At 45.1% G+C, this 21,719-nt stretch overlaps 2 protein-coding genes across 2 annotated transcripts in view; one reads left to right on the top strand and one right to left on the bottom strand.

The window, feature by feature from the left end:
* Positions 1 to 499: 499 nt before the first annotated feature.
* Positions 500 to 6,204, bottom strand: slc25a43 (solute carrier family 25 member 43). The gene is made up of 5 exons (XM_084469223.1): positions 5,798 to 6,204; positions 4,669 to 4,910; positions 3,940 to 4,112; positions 2,282 to 2,416; positions 500 to 1,542 (listed from the first exon to the last, which is right to left on the bottom strand). Exons 1-5 carry the CDS (start codon positions 6,067 to 6,069, stop codon positions 1,333 to 1,335), a joined length of 1,032 nt encoding a protein of 343 aa, XP_084325349.1. The 5' UTR covers positions 6,070 to 6,204; the 3' UTR covers positions 500 to 1,332.
* Positions 6,205 to 14,036: 7,832 nt separating this feature from the next.
* Positions 14,037 to 21,719, top strand: part of lnx2b (ligand of numb-protein X 2b) — an 18,258-nt gene continuing 10,575 nt past the window's right edge. The window contains 3 exon segments of the mRNA XM_084469560.1: positions 14,037 to 14,147; positions 18,362 to 19,036; positions 20,974 to 21,167. Of these exon segments, the coding sequence (XP_084325686.1) occupies positions 18,633 to 19,036; positions 20,974 to 21,167 (598 nt within the window). The 5' untranslated portion in view covers positions 14,037 to 14,147; positions 18,362 to 18,632.

The raw sequence follows: 21,719 nt of genomic DNA, 5'->3' as shown, positions 1-21,719 counted from the left end.
TTTTTTTTTTACACTCAAGGTCATGCCAAATAAAGGTCATGGTGAACCAGCTGCAGATAGGTCACCCCATCAGTTAATGACCCCATTTCCTGTTCACCCAGTGGGCAAATACACTATATTCAATATGCAAAGTTGTCTACAGAACTTTGCTTTGTTGTTAATCACAAAAATGTGATAAAACGTGGGTATTTTCATTTTTAAAACAAGCTTTCAGATTAATGTGTAATGTGTATGAGTTTGAAACAAGAGAAGAACAAACTACAATGATTATGTTACTTTTGGCCCTAGAGGGCAGCCAGGGAGGGTAAATAATGTGTGGATGGTGGTGGGGGTGGTGTCGTGTGTGTGTGTGTGTGTGTGTGTGTGTGTGTGTGTGCGCTATCGTTAGGGACACCGATAAATGTTTTAAATTTCACTTCCCCTATTACCTTTGACACAGTGATAGTAATACACTGGCAAAAAACTATCTCCATAAAAATATAGACACAGAGCCACAATGCAGGGGATTTACATGATTTTAAATGTTTTAAAATGACAAATGATCAAAATAAACAGATATTCTTCAACAACAAAAATGATTGCTCAAATAAAATAATTAATATTCTCTCTACCACCCAGGCAGGACTCTTCGTGTGCAGTTAAACCTCTTGATCATTGAAACATCTTGATCATTAAAACCTTTTTTTTAAACTGATAAACCGCTTTCTTTACTATGGCACATCTAGTTTTCCATAACAAACATTTTAAAATAAGCCCCACAAAAAAACCTGAATGAAAATGGAAAACTTTCAAGGAAGGCACATAGTGGAAATTATTCAGCTAGTAGCCATCTTGTTCCATCTTGATCATTGACACTAGTTCTGTGAAAACCAAACATGCTAGGTGCTAGGTGAATAATCCCCATGTACAGTTAACTGTCTCCATCATTAAACCACACTCCTATGGAAATACAATGCGTCTTTTCAAAGACTTAATTTTCCTATGCAAATAACAAATACATACATGATAACAAATACATACATGATGCCAGTCCCTTGAGGACTAAGATTAAAACAGCAGCATGGTTAATAATCAAACTGGAGATACTGAGAAATAAGGTGTGGGTAACAATAATAACACTGTCAGATAATATACAGTATAGGGCTGTGTTTGTCGAGGTATATCTTTGATGGAATAGAAGTCCAGAAATGTAATAAACACATAGAAAAAGAATCAAGGGTAAGGAAATTAATATGCGACTCGTCTTGCCACGGCGAGTCCTTGTCTTATCACCGAGGTCATTGTGAGCCGCATTCATTATCTATTGCACAGAGAGTCGCACGGTCCGTTTCTTCACCAGCGATTCTTAAAGGAGTCCTGCGACCTGAAGTTCCTGTTCTTCAAATAGCGCTTCACCTCTTGCAGCTCGTAAGGCCCCAGGCTCTGGTCAACGCCCGGGGCCAACTTGTAACTCAGAGGGGAGACAATGTACCCGTTGCGGTAGAGGCACACCTGCTTGCACATCTCAAAGCAGGTGTAAAGGAGCCCAAAGTAAGGGACGATCTGTAGAGGAAGGAGAAATGGAATCAAAATCAACATGCAGATGGCGTCTCTGCACTTTCGAGTGACCTGGCGTCATGACACGGACACACGGACACACACACACACACACACACACACACACACACACACACACACACACACACACACACACACACACACACACACACACACACACACACACACACACACACACACACACACACACACACACGATTTGGCATTGAATCATAGAAAACACTAGCTTTTCTAATGATTGGTACCGCATTGCACTCGCATACACTCCACTGCTATCCCCAAATGACATTTGGAGGGGAAATTTGAGACAGGGGCATGCTGTTCCATGGTTTGTTCACCTAGCTCATGATATCCGTGCTGATGAACTACACTGAGGACCTCGTGGCCCAAGACCCTGCCTCTTTTTCTGTTACGTCTGGTGCATGCGTAGTATGTGAATGGACACACTGATCGTCTTTCAAAGACAGAGAATAGGTTGAGGTAGTCACAAGCCACAGCAGGCTGGCTTGTGTAAAAGTAGGGTTGATGTATGAAAGGAAAACAGACACTTTGGGCATGCCAAATCCCCTACCTTCTATTCAAGCAGGGCTAGATCACTACAGGAAGAAGCCAACAAACTCAATGCTGATGTAATTTGCGAAATAATGGTCTCTATGCGCTAGGATCACACTAGTCAATCTGTGTGTGAATGGACCCTTGGGTCTGCAACATAGACCATCCTCACCTTGACAGTATTAGCAGTGAAGCCACTCCAGAGGGAAAAGACACCGTTGTTTCTGATCATCTGCCGGAAACAGTCCAGAATTCCAGTAAAGTGCACATCAGCGCCCCCTAGATGTGGAAGGTTGGAACTCTGGGCCTGAGAAAGGAACCACAGTGCATATAGCATGAGCTGGGCGTTTGAGATTAATGATATTCAGCAAAGCCAGGAATAAGTTAATGGGGTGAAAATCAGGCTACTACTATTATCATGCTATAAAATTTCTCTATACTGCAGTCATTATTGTAATTGGGGAAAAAGATCAGTAAATTGCTATACATCAACTATTTCAACTGAATAACATCGCAACTCCTAGCTCCAAACCTGGATGAGAGTTAACCACTCCCAAATATAAGTTACAATTATATACACATTACTCAAACAATTAGATTATAATATATATAATCTGATTGGGGGAGGAACGGCAGGAACCCACATTTCAAAAGGGATAAAAGCTATGCTATCATGTTTACCAAGATATATATTGCGTGGATTTTGGAAACTGGACCTATAAAAAACATCTATTATAAACATTGCTATTTTGTTAACTACTTCCACCAATTTATAAAGGACACTGCCAAGGTAATGCAGTTCTTCTTGTGGTCGACATTTACGATGCAATACCCAATTAGCAACAACCTTTTCTCTGGCTCAGAAGGATGTACTCGTCGGTCTAGAGAATGGCAGATAAGACACTTTCAGCTTGATTGAGCAAGATTGCTCTCCAAAAACACAGTGGAACAAGTCCCACCTGTTCTGCTCTACAGAATCCATCATCCAGATGGATTTGGCAATCAGTGTTTTGCCGTGTGAAGTGACATGGAGGATGTGCTTGTGAGCAGGAGAGTGTGAAGGTGTTTGTTAGCTCAGTTTGTTTCTGCCATGTGTTGGATGGATAGATAGATAACATGATTTAAACGTGGTGACCTTGTCGTTCAAACAAAACGTATAAAATAAATGTTTAACTTTCCTCATCCTCCTCTGAAGAAATCTTCAAACAATCAAAACAATCACATATGGTGATGCTTATAAAACCTTGTTGTAATCCTAGAAAATCAACTTGAATGAACTTGGAACCCATTTCTCTGACTCTGCCTTTCAAAGTGATAGTGACCGCGACTATGTTTAGAGAGCTTATGTACAGCGTCTGCAAACCACGGCCCGGTTTTCACATTCACATCACATTCTCAGCTGCTGTATGACCCCGTGGTGCCTTATTATAGACCCATGTAGTACTCTGTCCTTTGCAGAGCTATTGTTCAGCATGTCTCCTTTCTTACAGAATTCAGTCCCTTACTTGTGAAACTACATATGTTGTTGTGCGGATCCTGAACCAAAGAGGACGTACTCAATTTCGTATTTTAATCACGGTTACCGGTAAACTTTAATATCCCTCTTATCATGATTGTAAGTTCATTGAAGACGTGACACTGGGACTTTCTGAAGGGAAAACTCACCTGACATATTTCTGACAACTCATTTCAACTCACTCATGTTGGTTTAAACCTTGAGTGACCCGAAAAAGGCAAATTGAATAGCAATGCCAAAACTGCCCCCTGCTGGAAATAATTTAACGCAACATTGTCTGACATCTAAGCATCAGCGATCCACGCTTACTTTACCTGCATCTTCCTCTTGACCGTGTCAAAGGGATAGGACAGGCTCTGAGCCACCCCGGCAGCTAGACATCCATTAATGAAGTTCTGCAGGGAGTTGAAGCGGAAGGGGGGCTCCTGCCAGAGTTTGTCCAGGTTTGCGTACACCGCGAAGCAGCCGATGGAAAAGGGAAAGGCACCTGCAGCAGAGCAAAGGAGTTGGTTAGAAAGGTCATCCACGCTCATTAAGAGACACACACTGAAAGCTTTTTAGTTCATAGCAATTCTGACTAGTGTCGCACATTTAGATGATGATTTACTCTGTAGCCTCTACTTAGCAAAGACTCATGAATATGTTGGTTATTTTCTGTTGTGAACAACAATTGAATAGAATCAGCAACAATAAAACGTTGCTGTTTAGTTTGAAAGTGAGGATGAGTTTTTCCTGAAGTTCTGCAGTATAATAGATGAACAAAAAAATATGAAGTGTTTTTTAATATGCTGTATAAAATGGACAATTTTTGAAAATATCTCACATGGTACTTGAATGAATGGGCCTTGAATTTGTTGAGCCTCGAATTTGTTGAGCCTCGAATTTTTACAAAAGGGCCGTTGATCGCTGCCATGACAACTAGTCAACTAGCAGTGCTGAAACTGAAATGTCATTAAGACTGTAAAACCTGCCCTGCGTTCAATGCAGCATGCATTTGCATAACTTATATTGCACATTCATACTGGAGGAGATGCACTATGTACCCATTACTGTCAGCGAGAAGCCCCTATAGAGAGCCAGAAGTCCTTCGCTCCTGTAGACGGAGCCCAGGGTGTTCAGCACGCCTGTGTACGTGGGCTCTCTGCAGTTCTGCACGATCAGGCGGGTCTCTGCCACCTCCAGAGGGTAGGTAGCCAGCGCCGCGGCAATGCCGGCGATGCCTCCTGCAAATATGGCCCTCCACTGTGAGACATAGCCCATCTCATCCATGTGAAGGTGGACTATCCTGGAGACAGAAGCAGCCCAGGAGGAAATCAGTAGGGAACAGGGAAAATAATGATGCTCAGGCTTGTCCATGTGAAATATATATTCTCAGCCTGGTAAATATTAAAACCTTGTTCAGCTTGACTGCCTGTCAAGAGATATCTTGCTATTCCTAACATTTGCAGTATTCATAGGAATATTATCTTCGACAATGTTGGTAGGAAGATGTCCTGTTCTATCGTAGAAAAAAAGAAAAGAAAAAAGTATATTAAATAAATAAGTAATCTCTCTGTGTATGAACGAATAATCCGCTATATTTTTCAACCAATCACGGCACTTCCTTCCTGGAACATTTTGTACAGCAGGTACATTTCCTCGTGTTGGTCGGTGGAACAATATTTACATGAAGGCACTGCAGCGTGGCGCTCTGCCCACAACCACTTACATTCGTTACACTTATATTGAACCTATGATTAGCTGCTCTCACATGTTAGAAACTGGTTGTTTCGCTCTTTAGTGACCCCCCAGACCGGTGTCTGGTGACACCACAACATCGACTGAGGGAACAGAGCGATTTGATTGGATAATAAGAGAGGGTGTGCCTTGGATGAAAAGAAGGAAGTGTTAAACTGGATAATGCTTCACAGCGTGTGCCGTGTGGTAGCAATCAAATAAAGTCGATAGTAATAGGTTGTCAATGTGTCTTAACAACCCCTATAATCTCTAACACAGAGATACATATATTTTGAATAAAAACTGTCCATATATCCCTGTATGCATGCTTGGTTTGGCCATACGAAGTGTGTTTACGTTAGCAACAATGCTAGTCTTTGTTCCACCGCTGATTAGGTAAGGAAACGTCACAGTCTAATCAAGGAAGTTATGAATACTATTGATTAAATCACTTACTTTTTGTACGCTGCCAGGTGAACTGCGCTGTAAGGGAACAACCGAAGACAGGAAACGAGGTTTCCTTTCCAAAACCCTCGAAGTCCTTCGTTTTTGTAGATGAGATGAAAACTTTGCCAGAAACCTCTCTTGCAATGAAAGGTGCCCACTTGACTTTTGATTTTTATAACTTCCAAAGGAGACGTGACCGTTTTACTGAAAATGCCCGCAAAACCGACACACGAAAAGCTTTGCGAACTTGTCAGTCTTTCATCCTTTCTTATTGTTGCCATTTTAAATCGGGCAGAATAGTCACCAAACGACTTTAACTACAATAAGAGAGCCATGAGAATAAGTTGTTTACCTGAACAACTAGGCCTAAAGATAGACTACGAAAGTATCCTTCTTCCCCCAGCCAGCGGTGTTGTGGTTGTGAGATACGTCACACTTGTCAGTAATGTCAAAGGGTTGGTAATTCACTGTAACACCATCAGGGGGTGCTATTTCGCCTTCGACGTGTTCAGAGTGAGACACAACGATAGATGGCGCTAGGCTCAAACATTTTGCTTTCGAAAGACAAAAAAGGAATGACACGTCACTTAGGGGGGTCGCTTTGGTCAGGGCCATGACCACCTTAATACAAAGATCAGTCTTTCATTTACAGTTAGACTTACAGTGATACGATCAATGAAAACCTTTGTCTTTTATTAACATTCTTTATTTGACTTTTATTAATCATAGAATTTCCATCATTATAAATGACTATCAATTATTGTTTTCATTTTTTTTGTTTGTCATTTGAATAACTACAACTGCTATAATAACTTGACTTGACTTGATATAGACTAAGTTCTGGCCCATTGGCACAATGCTAATTAAATTAATTAAGCCTTTAATTCAAAATTTATAAATCATCCCTGATTTCTCTCTTGCTCTCTCTCTCTCTCTTGGGAGTATGGCTTGCGGAGTAGAAGTAATCAGTCTTCCTTTCATTCCTCTCATTCCTCTCAATGTAGTCATCTCTTAATGGAAGCAATAATGATAATGCACTGTACGGACAGGTCGTTAAGATGGCACTTTCTCAGAGAGCCAAATGTTTTCTTAACTGAAAGGTCATGGAGGTAAAGTCGTTATGACTGAAATAGATGAGGTCCATTTCAAATCTGTTCTGGAACTAATTGTACATTAAGTGAATGTGTCTGCTGTCCTGTGAGCTCACGCCGTGTAACAAATGAGCTCATAGAATGGAGCAGACTTAACAGAAGCACATGGATTCAGAACTGGAATCCGAAGCCTGAAGAATGTCACAGTTTAAACTAGGCTTTTCTTTGCACCCAAGAGCAATAAAAGTCTCGGGGCTTCCTTTGAAAACGCTTTGGGGAAAAAAAGATCCCCCTTTGATGTCACTGTCCCGGAGATGCATGTGTGTCTCTCCGCGCCAGAGATAGCAGGGCTGTGGCCTTCTTTCAAGATAAGTAGACTGGGATGTGCGCTCAAACGCATCGTCTTATCCATATCTGCCCAGGCAATGCCAACCCAGTCATCCCTAGGAGTGCCCTACCATCCTCCACTGTCCCTCCTCTGTCTCTCTCATTAGCCCCCCACCGCCCTCACCCCCACCCCTTTATATTTATACAGAGCACAGATAGAGAACTGCCTTCTTCCTCTATGTATATTTGCCCCTGAAAGAGCACTTCCTCCACAGAGGCCAGCAGCGCGGGAGCAGCCGGCCTGTCTTCAGGAAAACCGGCACGTAGCAGCAGGTGTAGGCTGGCCAGGGCATTGTCATGCTGGGGACGTCATGCGCAAACCACCCCTTGATCTTCCTCTTTGAAGTGCTGGTGTGTGACAGGGGGCTCGATCTCAGTACATCCAGTCAGGGGACGGGGCCGTGGCATCGGATCAACAGAGGGCGCCGGTGACTAGGAGACACAGACTGCACCTCCCCACCTCCACCTCCTCCTCCTTCTCCTCCTTCTCCTTCTCCTCCTCCTCATACAGGCTGGTGCCAGGCTCACAGACTGATGCAATAAAATTCTCACCTCATTATCTGAGACCGCTACATCACAGCTTTGTGTTTGGGGGGAGAGGGGGTGGAAGTGGGGGAAGTCTCGGGGGTGGGGAATGAGAGTCGGGTGGGGTGGGTGAGAGTAAAAGCCATTGAATTGGTGAGAGAACAGAGTGGATTCATTCATGTGGCTGTGTTGACACCTTTAAGGCCAGCGAAACTCCAGCCACACTGCGACACGCTCTGGCCCACTTTACAGGCAGGGGAGGCCCAACAGAAGCCACGTTTTTGACCTTATTAATTGTTCCTACGATGGGCTTACTGTGAGAATGATCGTAGTGGTTGTTAGAAAGGGTCAACGTCACTTTGCACCTCATTACAATACAATAGACTTCTCGGAGAGAGAATATTGAGTCATCCTGGCACAAAGTCCTTAAAACGTCTTGATGGATGTGCAAATTGCATTTCTTTTAAGTTGTCAGAAAAAAACACGATACTTTTCTGTTTTCTGCTAGTTAAATGGTTCCATGGAGTACCGCATGATGGAAGTACGTCATACAAATCCCAGATTAGATTTTTAGCAATCAGATTTGTTCTTGCACAATGAAGTTGTATTAGCAAAAAATAATGATTATTTTGAATAAATAATAACATGATGATAGGGATAGCCAACAACTTTAAGCACTTGGGTTGTGTCATTTTGATGTGCTTCAATGAGGCAGATGAAGCAAGGAACTATTAGGGGGCGGGGGTTTTGGGCAACTGTAAGAGGCCCTAGGCTTTGGGCAGCTGGTGTGTCGTCCCCTTATCTGCCCTGTGTACATCCAATAAATCAATATCAAATCTAAGGAACAGGAAGCCAGATGGCCTTCCTCAAAACCCACAACCCTACAGGCAGAAACCTTCAGAGTCCGCCTAGCTACTGTACCGCTGGTGCTCGCAGCCAGCCAGCCCTTTGAAAGCATAGACATGTAACAAGCATCCCATGAATGACTAAAGGGGACAAATAAGCTGTTACGACTGTGGCCAAATCATTGTTTGTGTTTCCAGCGACTTCAAAGGCCCCACTGTGTTTGATATGCAGTCGTCCCCCCCCGTCCCCCAGCCGCCCCACACCTTGATCCAAGCCGCATACAGGTGAAGGGGAGGGGCTAGTCCATTGAGAAGAGAGGTGGTGGAGGGGTGGGGTGGGGTGGGGGAGAGCCACACAGTTTCTCCTCAGCCATGTCTCCAGGGCAGTTGACCAGGACGAGGGCTTTGGACATGTCTCTCGTTCCCTGGAGAGCAATCGCTCTGCCACACTCAACACGGGACGTTTTATTTATTGCTACACCGATTGATTACTTTGTTGTTGTTGTTTCTTATGCACCTTTACCGCACATCAATTAGGGACGTGCTCCACAAAACACGTGACACCTTGTGGTTTTCATTTAGATGAGCGCAACCTTCACTATCACGGTAGCTGTCCTTTACATATGGAAGGGAAACACTAGGGGAGAAACTACAGAGCAGAGGAAAACCATGTGTCCGGTGAGGAGTGGACAGCTCCCGATAGGGTTAATGAGGTCACCTAGCTAAAGACATCCCCGCCAGACCCATTCTGATTTCTGTGTTGGCCAGAGGGGTCGGGTTAAACAGTAGTTTGATTGAATGGCTGGTTCACAGGCCGGTGTGAAATGCCGGCTCTATTGCAATCTGGAGGCCCAGAGGAGTAGGGGGCTCAGTCCTGGCCTTTGTGTGGCCCGTAGTCTGAGTACGGCCCCATTGTTAGTGTCCACACAACCCCCCCCCCCCCACCCCCCCCGCCCGCCCCAGACTCTCCCTTCTCCTCCTTTGTCTCAAGCAGCTCAACCATTTCCCCTCACACAGGTCAGGGTAGGGTCGTGACTTTGGACACAGGTTCCTCCCTGTCTGTCTCCCTGTTCTGCACACTCATAAAATGCGAGCGACACAGATGTACTGTTGTCATGCATCAGCGAGACAGAGGTCCACTCCGCGTTGGCTGCAACAGCTGGCCGCAGGGAATATGACGGAGACGACAGGGGGTGACGCCCCGAATGGATCGCGGATGATTCCAGTGAAGGCACGCTTCTAGACTACATTAACGTCAGCGTTCATCACTTTTTTTGATACCGCACATTTTCATGTGTTATTCATTGGTTTCTATGACAACAGTGACATGGCGGTTTGAAGTATGAAGGACAATTTTTCCAATTTCCAGATTCATTATATATTCATTATAGTATGGGAACCATTTATATTGTAAAGGCAATCGATGAATAAAGCAAAAAACGTTAACGTCAGCTGGATAGTGGGGGAATCGATGTACTGTGTCTGACTCCCAGCCAAGAGGTTCTGAGTTTGACCCCTAATGTCCGCAGCCTCCCCTGTGGGCATCCACGAGTTGCATAACCCCTACATAACCCCTAGCTTCTGCTGTTAAAGATTACCTCTGTAACAGAACACAGGTGAATCTCAATAAAACGACTCAATAGCAATGAAAACTGTTCTTGTCGGGGATTAATTAAGTGCCATGTTTATCTCATCACAATAACAACAACAACAATAATAATAAGTTGCCTCGCACTTTGTGCTTGGCACCTAATAATAACAACAAGCTCTACTTCAGCCTGAGCTAGGTTGTGTCATCTCTCTCTCTCTCTCTCTCTCTCTCTCTCTCTCTCTCTCTCTCTCCATCACGCCTGATGGCCTTCATGGCCTTCATGCAGATAAGAGGAGGAACTGTAGAGCCTTGTGCACAGCGCAGGTCAACAGTGTGAGGAGGCTGGGGACAAGGTAGACAAGCGCGTTCCCTGATAAGGATCACTGGGGCTTTTGATCTGCTACAGGGTGTCATGCTGGGAGGACGAGCCCCGCAACACGGCTGGTACAAACAAGCTGAGCCTTGAAGGCCGGCCGGGCGCTAAGGGCTAGTCAAACAAATACACAAAGGATAGTGGTGGGGCTCTGGTAATATGTAGTGGAGCATGAGCGCAGGGCACACACACGCACACACGCACACACACACACGCACACACACACACACACACACACACACACACACACACACACACACACACACATTCACAGTAATACACAGTCACGCTAAGGCACACACATAGACATGTACACATGTTGCGCACACAACCAGGACCCGTGCACGAGCATCGACGCACACTTGCATGCACACACACACACACACACACACACACACACACACACACACAAACACACACACACACGCACACATGCACACACAAACACACAGATGAAATGCTTTATTTGAATGTTGAAGTACAGAACATATGGGCAGCCCACCTCTATTACAAGCTCTTCACTTTGACCTATGACTATCAGAATAATGTCGGTTTGAGATGTTCAAGAACACGCCATGCTGAGCACTGTTGTAAACCACCTCACCTTGTGAATGGAGTTAGTTCTCCAGACTTGTCAGACCTCATCAACAAGGTTATCAATACGATCATTCCGGGGAATGTACAAACATTGTGTATCAGAGAGCCCTTGTTGATGTGTGTGCAATGGTTTCCGTATGCTACCCAATCTCTATGCATAACACAGTGTGGGCAATGGGTTTCTGGATACCAGGTAGGGTAGTTAAACCTTGTTGGCAGCACCACACACACACACACACACACACACACAAAATTCTCCTTTGAAGCATCTTTTTGAAAAGGAGAGGGGCAGGCATGGGGGGGTTGGGGTGGAAGGGGCTGTTGTCCCTTTAGCATTTTCAGGCATTCACCCCATGCGGAGAAGGCCAGACAGAGCCTGAGGCTGGAGTACAAGCCATGGCCTGAGCCACATATCTCTATGTCTAACCCAGGGGAGGAAGGCGTAGCCTCCAGTGACCAGGGAGGGAGGTTCCTACTTGGTTTACCCTTAGTTTCCCCTCAGTGACAGTAAGATTGTAGAGTGGATATTTATTATACCTTTGGAAAGTCTCCATAGGCTAGTCCTGCAATCATGCACGTGTTTGTGGGAATGTTCTGTAGGTGACTACGGCATTGCTCTGACAGCTGTCTGTTGGTTGATCGTTGACTTTTGAGATCACGATTGTTTAATGGAACTGATTTCTCTGGCAAATATAATAAGGTTTGAGACCATTGACAGAGGAAAATAAACATATGCCTGATTTACTTAAAGTATCATGCAGTTAATTTTTATTAATACTCTCTCTTTCACACACACACACACACACACACACAAACACACACACACACACACACACACACACACACACACACACACGGATGCACACACACACACACACACACACACACACACACACACACACACACACACACACACACACACACACACACATACACACACACACACACACACACACACACGTCTCTGTTCGATTAGTGACACTTTTCTACAGGTAATTTTTGGATTGCTTGCGCATTTATTGTACCTGTCATTGAGGTATGGAACAGGACTTGGTTACAATGTATCTATCCATATAAAGTATCTCCAGTGGTGGGGACCCATGATGCTCTCATTTACAACCCCTCGGCGAGGACATCAAAGGGTCTCGGGGAGTGAGAGTACAGCTGGCCTGTTGGTGTGAGGTTTTCTCTCCTCTCGCTATCTCTCGCTCCAAAGGATCTTGTTTGTGTAGAGGATGTTTACTGATCCCAGGAGAGACAAACAGCGTCCTTTTTTTGTTTGTAGGCGCCCCCCCCCCCACCTCAAACAGAGGCCTGTGAGGTTTTTTTTTTCTTCTTCTGCTGTTCGTACACGAGAAAGACCGAGGGCCGAGGGCCAGGACGCGAGAGGAGGATGTGTCATGTTGTTGTCCAATGTTTACCTTGTCCCCCTTTCTATTCAACACTTCTACACCATTCCCCCGGATGCGAAAGCAGAACGGTGATAGCGCAGTGTGGAATACAACTGGCTTCACTCTTTGGTTCATAATTAGGATAAGCCTTTTACTTAAAAATGGGTCTCAGACTCCATGGTCGTAACAATTCAGTATGGTGGAGGTCAAGTGATTTGATTCATTTGTCGTAAAAAAACATCACTACAATTTCCTTTTTGCTATTCCTTATAGCATCAAGAAGAGTGGTTAGATAACTGTCATAGGCCTATTTTAAGTATCTAAAATGTAGTGATGTCTCTGTAAATTGATTGAATACACATTGCAACCCACAAGGGGTCACTCTTACTCACCACTACTGCTGGACCTACAAATGTTTATATATATATATATATATATATATATATATATATAATTATTAAAATAATTGTATTATTCCCCATTTGGAGTTGTAAACTGTAAGTTGGTAAACGTAGTCTCGTCGTAGTCAACGTCTAATAGCTGTTACATGATAGAGAAACTGGAATCATTGTAGGCTATGCGTCATTAAAGGTGTTTTAACAGATACATTATCTTGATTCATGGATGTTAATGTTGTTTTCTCTGAGCAATATGGACTGTACAAAAAGCTAAATGTAGTCCAAAAAAATATAAAAACACAATTATTATCAACACGGTTTGCATAAAAGTGGTGATAAATCACTTAGTTGTCCAGATTTGCCCCATGTATTGGCCCCTGCATTTGTGGCGTTTCCTTCCACATCTATAAATCATGGTGGAGTGTTAACAACACTGTAGTTTTATAGCACGCACACTTCCCTTGCACCCTGCAGGGGGCACGGTGCTTTTGCATTGTCACTGAGTTTAGAATGTATTCAAGTCCGAAGGAAAGCTATACTTTGACATAACGAGTGGCTTATCAAGACATTCGTAGGCCTATAGATTAGTGGTGTCGATGGTTTTCTGAAATGTGTAATTATTGTAGATGTCTCTGCGTAACTCCCCCGGACAATCAAGAAAATAATAGTGACGTAGCCTACGTGTCCTCATTACAATTAGGCTATATTGAATATGCAGAAGAAGAACAACAAGCAGAAAAATGTATCAGTGGTCCTTATTTAAATAAGTCACGACACGTTCCTAGTCGTCATAAATAATAATAATAATTATGAGCGTTTGTTCATTTGAACTACCATTCATTTACTACTTTAATTCGTATAAATGTTTGCAAGTTAACGTGCGTTATTCTATTTTTTAATAATGAACGATCATTTATAATAACTCATATATTGTAACTTATATAACTCGTGGCTGTGTTCCTTCCTAGACAGAGCAGTACAACACCTGCGTGGACTTCCTGTAAGAAGCGTCAGACCTGGTTTTGTTTGTTTTTCCAAACTGGGAATATCGCCCAGCTCACGCCTGTCGGATGGACTACCGCAGGGGCGGTGTACCATAATAACTTTTACACCACTGAATCAGAAGCGAGGTTGGCCAACAGATCGTCGAGAATCGTCAATGTAAGTACTCTTATTTAATGAAATAATGTTTTTCCACGGTAAACTCTTTTTACCCTGTTCGACTTCCGGGGAAGAAAAAAAAACAACCTTTACAGGTATGGCGAGTTTCGGTATCGGTGGGCAACTGAGAGTGTGAAAACGTCATGTTTGAACACTTCGTTTGTTCCCAATGATACAGCGTGTTTGTGTGTTGCTGTTCTGAAATCGACGAGTTTACACCAGAATCGTGTCCTTTTTTTTTTACACCGCTCAACGTGTCGTGTAACCTCGTTCCCGACGTACTGAAGGTGAGCCATGATCTGGGGACGACCTGCCACGAGTGAGTGGCCCCATAGTCGACGTCCCTGATTCGTACTTTTATGACCCCTTCTATCAGCGGCGTATGTCACGTCAGTGTAGCGATAAGGAACGAGCTGACTGTCACCGGCTGACAGTGGGTAGCCTACGGTGAATTATTTATGATTCTGGCGACCGCACAATTAGCCGTCAGAGGCGTAAGGGGGTCATTGCTGCCCCCCCCCCCCCCCCCCCGCTTACTACAGGATTATAATCATTCAGGATGTAATGAGAAATATGATGTTTTTAGAAATGGATGAATTTGAAACATTAAATAGTGGAATAACAAGGTTTTCGGTTCAAATCAAGGACAATAACATTTGTAGCATTGTTTTGGGAAAATCATTTCAAATAATTTAGAATATCTTTTTAATATAAGACGGATCATTTATATAAACCTAATATTTGTTGCAGATATGGAGGAAATACATACCGTACGATAAAGTGATATAGTGTTTCAAGTGTATTTTGACATTCAGTGCAACACCTATATAAGTATGCTTATTGTGCAGTACTATAAACCTATACACATAGACCCGCATAGCAGCAGATTAAATGTCTAATAATAGTCAGAAAGACAAAGGCATGAGGTAAAAAATGATGATGAATGATGTATTGTTTATCATTATCATTAGTATTAAGGGTAATATAATAAATATTGGAAAAGGATACGTTGAGAGGGAATGGTGATGAACACATTTGATCATTAATGTGTACAGTTTTTGTTCTTTTCTGATGCGTCTGGACGTTTATTTAATTGTTTATTAAGTCAAGGCAGCAACAGGCTGAGTAGACATGATGACAAAGCGATAACATGACCAGTGGTGGGAAGTGAGAGTCAGCAGCTCACCTGTGTTCCCTAGGACCAGGACACGCATGTGACTCCCACATATCTACCATCCGAACCAGTGACTTGGCTCAGCTAGGGGGGGAACGCAACCTCTGGTAATCCTCTGAGGACACTTAAAGACTTTTACCCAGAAAGCTCAGAGAGTCACATGATTGAGAGACATTTGATTTCAATATGGTTAGGAATATTGAGCAATGAGCACATTTTCCAGTCTGCTCTTGTTATTGGAAAAAAAAAACAAAGCCATTCCAATGTCAGAACGTGTAGACGTTCAGAGACATTGATAACACGCTATCATTTCTTAGAGTTGGCTCCCTTTCAAACAGGGTTTGCACCTTTTTTCACTTTAGTGCTTGGCTGCAGCCATAGAAAATGGCAGTTTATTACAGTTTCAAGCTACTACCATTAGCCAAAGCCACTGCAATGAATCCAGTGCATGTCTCATAAGTAGCTGGTAGAGGCTAGACTTTTATTTAAAATGCATGTTATTAAGGTGAAGGTAGTGGTTGGGCATCTCGCTCGAGGGCGTCTACAGGTAGACTGCAGTTCTGGGGTAGGCCTGGGCGATAAAACAATAAATTATCGTATTGTGATAGACATTAATACGTTAATAATTAATATCAATATAAAACATGTTCAATATGTATCGATAAGAGACTGGACCACTGAATCTAGCAGCTGGGTTTGTTACACAAACACGGTTCCATACTTATTTACAATATTTGAGTGTTTTTCATTGTTGTAACGACAATCGGCATTGGCGTATTTATCAATGAAGAACAGTGGAAGGTCGTATTAAGTGTTAAACAGAAGTGTTTAAATCCAGCATGGTAATTCCTAGTCTTTTTAGGTCATTACAATTATCAATAGTTATCGATATCGATCAATATGATCAAGTTATATCGTGATATGTCTTTCAGCCATATCACCCAGGCCTATTCTGGGGGATGGAGCCATGAACCCTTTTGGCCCGGGAGCCGAACACCCTAGCCACCACATTATCCTCTTTTTGGTGAGCAACTGTTTCTGCTACAGTGCGATGACTAAAACGACCTCCCCCTATGTATGAGCAATAGCTTTTATACTCTCAAATGTCTGTCTGTGGCATCGATATGGTTCTGTGATCTGTGTTTTCAGTCAACCAGGGATGTCAAAGGGAACCAAAGGTAATCGTCTTATGAGGTCTGCTCTCAATTGGACGGACGACGTAATAGACAAACACTCTGGCCTGTGGTTGTTTTTTCTTTGAGGGTGCCAGCAATAAGGTAAACATGTCATTTCACAGCCATGTCCTTTTTTAAAGGTCATGTGAACTCTGGAGATTCGGGGAACCATTGTGATGATACCTAGGCTTAAAGCAGCCTCCTGCCTGGACTCACTGGTCCTCTATCTTCTTCTATCTTCTTCACTGACTGTTGCCATCCATAAGACTCTAGAGGATCAGAGAAGCAAGTGCCTCTGTATGCGCTTCGTCATGTGTAAAACTCCCCAGGAGATCTCAGCCAACTTCAATTCACTTGGAAACAATGTGGTTGGGTGACAACCACATTGAGTGCCTGTCATTCCTTGGCCTACAGTCAACCGGTCAACCTATGCCTACTGTATCTGTGAGGGCAGGGTTATTTCCATGAGTCAACCAATCTTTTCGTCCGTCTCATCGTGGGTTTAAGGTGCATGGAGAGCGCCTCGCCTGGTTTCTCGTGTTTGTCTTTCTGCTGGTTCCGTGGCCCCTATCGGTTACTGGAGTCGGTGTCACCCGAACAATGAGAAAGAATGGCCTTGAGGACAAAGTCCAATCTGATCTGACCCCGCCTTGCCTGCACAGGCGCACGAGCGCCCACAAAGGCCTCTGTACGTGCAGCAAGACGGCAGGCACTGGGGCCTCTGGGTATCGACCATCGGCCAATGGGAGCTATTCGTCTTCAATAGTGCAGCAGCATCAGCAGTACGATCTTACCCACTGACATACACAAACAACAAACAACACTATCAACTTAGGCTGAGTGCTTCAGACCCCCCCCCCCCCCCCCCCGCCCAGCCAACCTCGGCTCTTGCACCCTTGTGCACACCAACCTATTCTCTCTCTCCATCCCGCCCCACTCAGTCTCTCCCTCACACCGGAGACACAATCATTACTGTGATGGTGTACTGGAGAGGTAGGGCTCTGGTTTCAGCCAGGCTTCAGTGGAAGAGCCTCGCTGCTGGGTAAGAGCCGGTTGTTTGTGTGGCTGGGACGGCTCAGCGTCTCGGCGACATAAATACCATCTGGGCCGCAGTGAGTAGACCAGAGCCGCTCATCATTTATTTTGGGTGATATTTGTTGTGCTTTGCTGTTTATTTTTGGCTTGTTATGCTACTTAGCTATTGTACGTTTTGTGGTTCTGGGCCTTGCCTGGTGTCGGGTTACCACTTCTGCTGTTGCAACACCGTAAAGGTTGAACATTGATTCACGCGTGTAGTGCAGTGGCTGTTGCTTCTCAATCTTTCTCAAGAAATGTTAATGTCTTTCACGTGCATCAGTTTCATTTCTAACAGATGGCTGTGTATCGATGGTAATCGACCAAGACTTTTCCCCCAAAGAATGCAATCATAACTTAGGCTCTCCTCATGGGAGGGAAGAGGGAATTAGGGGAGATTAAGCAGCTCACAGAGGGACCCAGCCCTCTGCTGATTGGATGCACGGCGGTCATTAGCGGACAGGATTGCACTGCTGCTGCTGCTGTGTTCCCATGGTCATTGCAGTGGCATGCCTTGTCTTCCTTCACATTAGCCCGGTTTAGCCTTAGTCCATGTTCTCGCCGAGTTACGTTCAGTCTAGCCGAGTGAATGAAGCGCACAGTGACTGATTTAGCTGAGTTGTGAATTCCCTTTGTCCCGCAGGAAACCTGCTGAGAGGAAACAGCTGTGGCTGGCTGCCGGGTTGCTGCTGCTGCTGCGTGTGGGATTTGTGTCATTTCCTGTGTTGCTGGTGCCGTTTTTCAAATGTACTGCCTTCAGACCTCTCTTTCTCTTTCTCCTCTCCAAACAGATGACCATCATTGAGATCTGAAGACAGACACCGGGCCAATAGAGGATACAGGTCTTTAAATGGACTTCTCTCGGGATGTACACCGGGAGGAACACTAGACGATACAGAAGAGCCCTTAGGAAACAAGACACCGGATTTCCCCGGAGAGAGGTGTGCACGTGTTTGGTGGAGGAGGAGGAGGAGGAGGAGGAGGTAGTAGAGGAGAAGGATTGCTGAAGCTTTTCCAGTAGAAACAAAGGAAGTTCGGAGCGCGGTCAGTCTGTCAGTTACCATGACGGAGCCCAAGACGGCGGCCAGCGGGAGCCCCGCGGCGGCACTGGCATGGGCGCGCGTGTGCAAGGAGTGTGGCCAGCAGCACGAGGGCCAGGACAACCACCTGTACGAGTACCAGGAGGAGGTGGACGACGAGCTGGTGTGCCACATCTGCCTGCAGCCGTTGCTCCGGCCCATGGACACCCCGTGCGGCCACACCTACTGCTTCTTCTGCCTCAGTAACTTTCTGAAGGAGCAGGACTTTTGCCCCGTGGACCGGCTGAGGCTGCAGCTGCACCAGTGCCGGCCCTCCAGCCTGCTGGTGAGGAACCTGCTGGACAAGCTGATGGTGCTCTGCCCCCACAACGAAGAGTGCCCCCAGCAGATGCAGCGCTGCGAACTGCAGCCCCACCTGCACAACAGGTGAGCTTTGGACTAGGGGGGCGGGGGGTGGGGGTGGAAGGGCATTTGCAATGTTTTATTGTTATGAGCTTTCATTTTATAACTGATTATGAATTGGGCTAGATATCCAGCCGGTCTGGTTAGGCTGGTGGGTTTTTCTGTCATTCATACATCTGGGTGGATGCTATATTCTAAATGGTTTGTAATCACGAATCGACTTCATCAGGCTGAGTCCCTTGCAATATTCCTGTGCATCCCAGGGCAGAACGATCTGCATGTGCTTTGGGGTATTGCTGAGGACGATGTTTCCCAGACATCTGCCACAGGTCTGTGTTCTTGCCTGTCTGATGAGGCCTGTATGGGCACATACACCCGATGAGTGGTTACTCAGTGGTTACGCCGTGAACCATCCCCATCGGGTCAAGTCACGCTTCGCTGTGAAGGGTTTCGTGTTTACGAGAACACTATGGGCATTCAATATTATGTTTTGGACTGTTTCTTGCACTAAACTATTCCATTCTATTTTGTATTCAATATTCTTTCAGTATCTTGGATTTAGTGCCAATAGAGTTCTCCATTAGCTGGTCAGGTTGCTACGTGTGTGAGGTGGCAGCCCTGTAAAAAACAAGAGTTTATTGTAAAAAGAAAATAGTATAAAAGAAAAGATGTCTCTGCCTCGAGAGGCCACTCAAAGGCTGTTTGGCGGCACAGCACTGTTTAGTGAGCCCTGAACAGTGGGCACACTCCAGTGTTAAAGCAGGCTAACATCCTTGAGGGCACGGCTGCAGACAAGGATGCCACTGCTCCGTCTCAGGAATCTAGCTCGTGGTATTGCTGCGTCTAAGTCGGCCGAAGCGACAATCGTGGTACAAACAAGGAAACGGTCACTATAGATAATAACTCCTGCGAACTCCTGCGTGTCCTGCGAACAACACGTCTTATGGAACTTTCCATTACAATCCTCCAGTTTTTCTTCTTAAGACCTTTTTTAAGTTGTAGCATCAGGGTAATGCCACAAGCAAATGTCCTGTTTACCTGAACTCACTCACTAACTGTGATGGACATATCCTGCAATTTCCTTCCTTGACATCTCACCACAATGGCTATACACCAAGGTGGCGTCACCAGGCCCTGGTCTGATAACAGTCTGCCCCTATGTTGTTCTTTCAACAATGCTGGCTGGCTGTACCGTTGCCCGAGTACGTTTGCCCCCTAAAGTCTAGATCGTTCGGCCAGTGTGAGCACACCATCCGTACTCAAGTACAGTTAAATTCCGTGGCCTCAGTACACTTCGGAGAGGTGTGCTCAGGCCACGGTACAGATGCTAATGAGCCGACACGTGCAGATACGCAACCTATATGTACAAGAGGCAACCGTACTCAGGCCCAGTTGAGATTGCCTAGTGTGAGCACAGGCCAGCAGCACAGTGGGGGCACAGTACGGTACAGGGCAACTTTGCCTAGTGTGTGTGTGCTGGGGGTGGTGGTCGTGGTGCGGGCCTCTGTGAGTGAATGTTTTGCTGGGATGGACCTCTGCCCTCCGGCATAACGTTTAAACAAACACGAAGCAAAGTCCCCGGGTTCAGGAATGAACAGCAGTAGTTTCACAAGACTAAATCAGATTCAACCTGCCCCCTCCTCCTACCACCACTACCTGCCAAGACTCTGCAATGCAGTAAAACGGTACAGAGCACATCGGCCCAGCAGAGCACTTGGCTAAATATTCTGTGTGTGGGGACACGCATCTGGTTCTCTCACAGAGTCTGTGCCAGCCTTTGAAACCCCCCAAATAACAGCCCCCCCCTTATTTATTTCAAGAGACGCACATAAACACGTATTCACTATGGTGAACCTCAAAGGAAGCTGTCAGTGGGCAAGGGCTTCCATATGCGGTTTATTTTATACACATTTCTGCTGACTGTAGCACTCTTTTTTTTTTTTCCTGTCTCTTCTGTTCAGATGTCCTGTTTTCAAGAAGTTGAAAGAAGAGGCAGAGAGGAGGAAGAAGCCCTCCTGGAAAGAGGTCAAGGGGCGCAATGGCGAGGTGGAGGCTTGTGCGGAAAGCAAGCTCCCGCCTGCGCCGTCCAGAACGTCGACGCGAGACCACGCCGACCCCGGCTTGATCAACCCAGCCTACGAGGAGAGCGAAGAAGGTACACTAGCTCCCTTTAAAAAAAACAAAAAAAAACGAATCTGTTTGTGTTTCCTGTGGTGAGTCAATGATTACTCGACGGTTAAAAGCAGATTGATGTTTAGCCAAAGTGGCGACATAGAAAGTGGCTGTCACCTCATGGGGACAGTCATGCAATCTGTTGTGTTGATCTAGTCTGTAACCAGTGTGTGTGCGCCTTCCCCTGAAAAGGATATGTGTCACCAGAGAGAGTCTTGGTGGTTGTTGTTGTTGGGGTTCAATGTTTAGAGGTTGTCTAATCCCCCAGAGGACGAATATCAGGTTTTTAAACTTAAGAAGATTAATTTTCGTTCAACCATCAGCCTAACCGCAGAAACGAGAGAGAGAGAGAGAGAGAGAGAGAGAGAGAGAGAGAGAGAGAGAGAGAGAGAGAGAGAGAGAGAGAGAGAGAGAGAGAGAGAGAGAGAGAGAGAGAGAGAGAGAGAGAGAGAGAGAGAGAGAGAGAGAGAGAGAGAGAGAGAGAGAGAGAGAGAGAGAGAGAGAGAGAGAGAGAGAGAGAGAGAGAGAGAGAATG

Source organism: Micromesistius poutassou (assembly GCF_964030765.1).
Source record: "Micromesistius poutassou genome assembly, chromosome: 6".
Lineage (NCBI taxonomy): Eukaryota > Metazoa > Chordata > Actinopteri > Gadiformes > Gadidae > Micromesistius > Micromesistius poutassou.
Note: the sequence above shows the minus strand (reverse complement) of the source record. Positions and strands in the feature narration are given on the sequence as shown.

Bases quoted from the DNA above. Each gene is read 5' to 3' on its own strand.
- slc25a43 (XM_084469223.1), bottom strand. From the start codon at position 6,069: ATGGCAACAATAAGAAAGGATGAAAGACTGACAAGTTCGCAAAGCTTT. The intron at 4,113-4,668 runs GTACATAGTGCA...GCTCTGCTGCAG, and splicing joins CTTCTCGCTGACAGTAATGG to GTGCCTTTCCCTTTTCCATC. The intron at 2,417-3,939 runs GTAAAGTAAGCG...TTCCTTTCTCAG, and splicing joins CGGTCAAGAGGAAGATGCAG to GCCCAGAGTTCCAACCTTCC.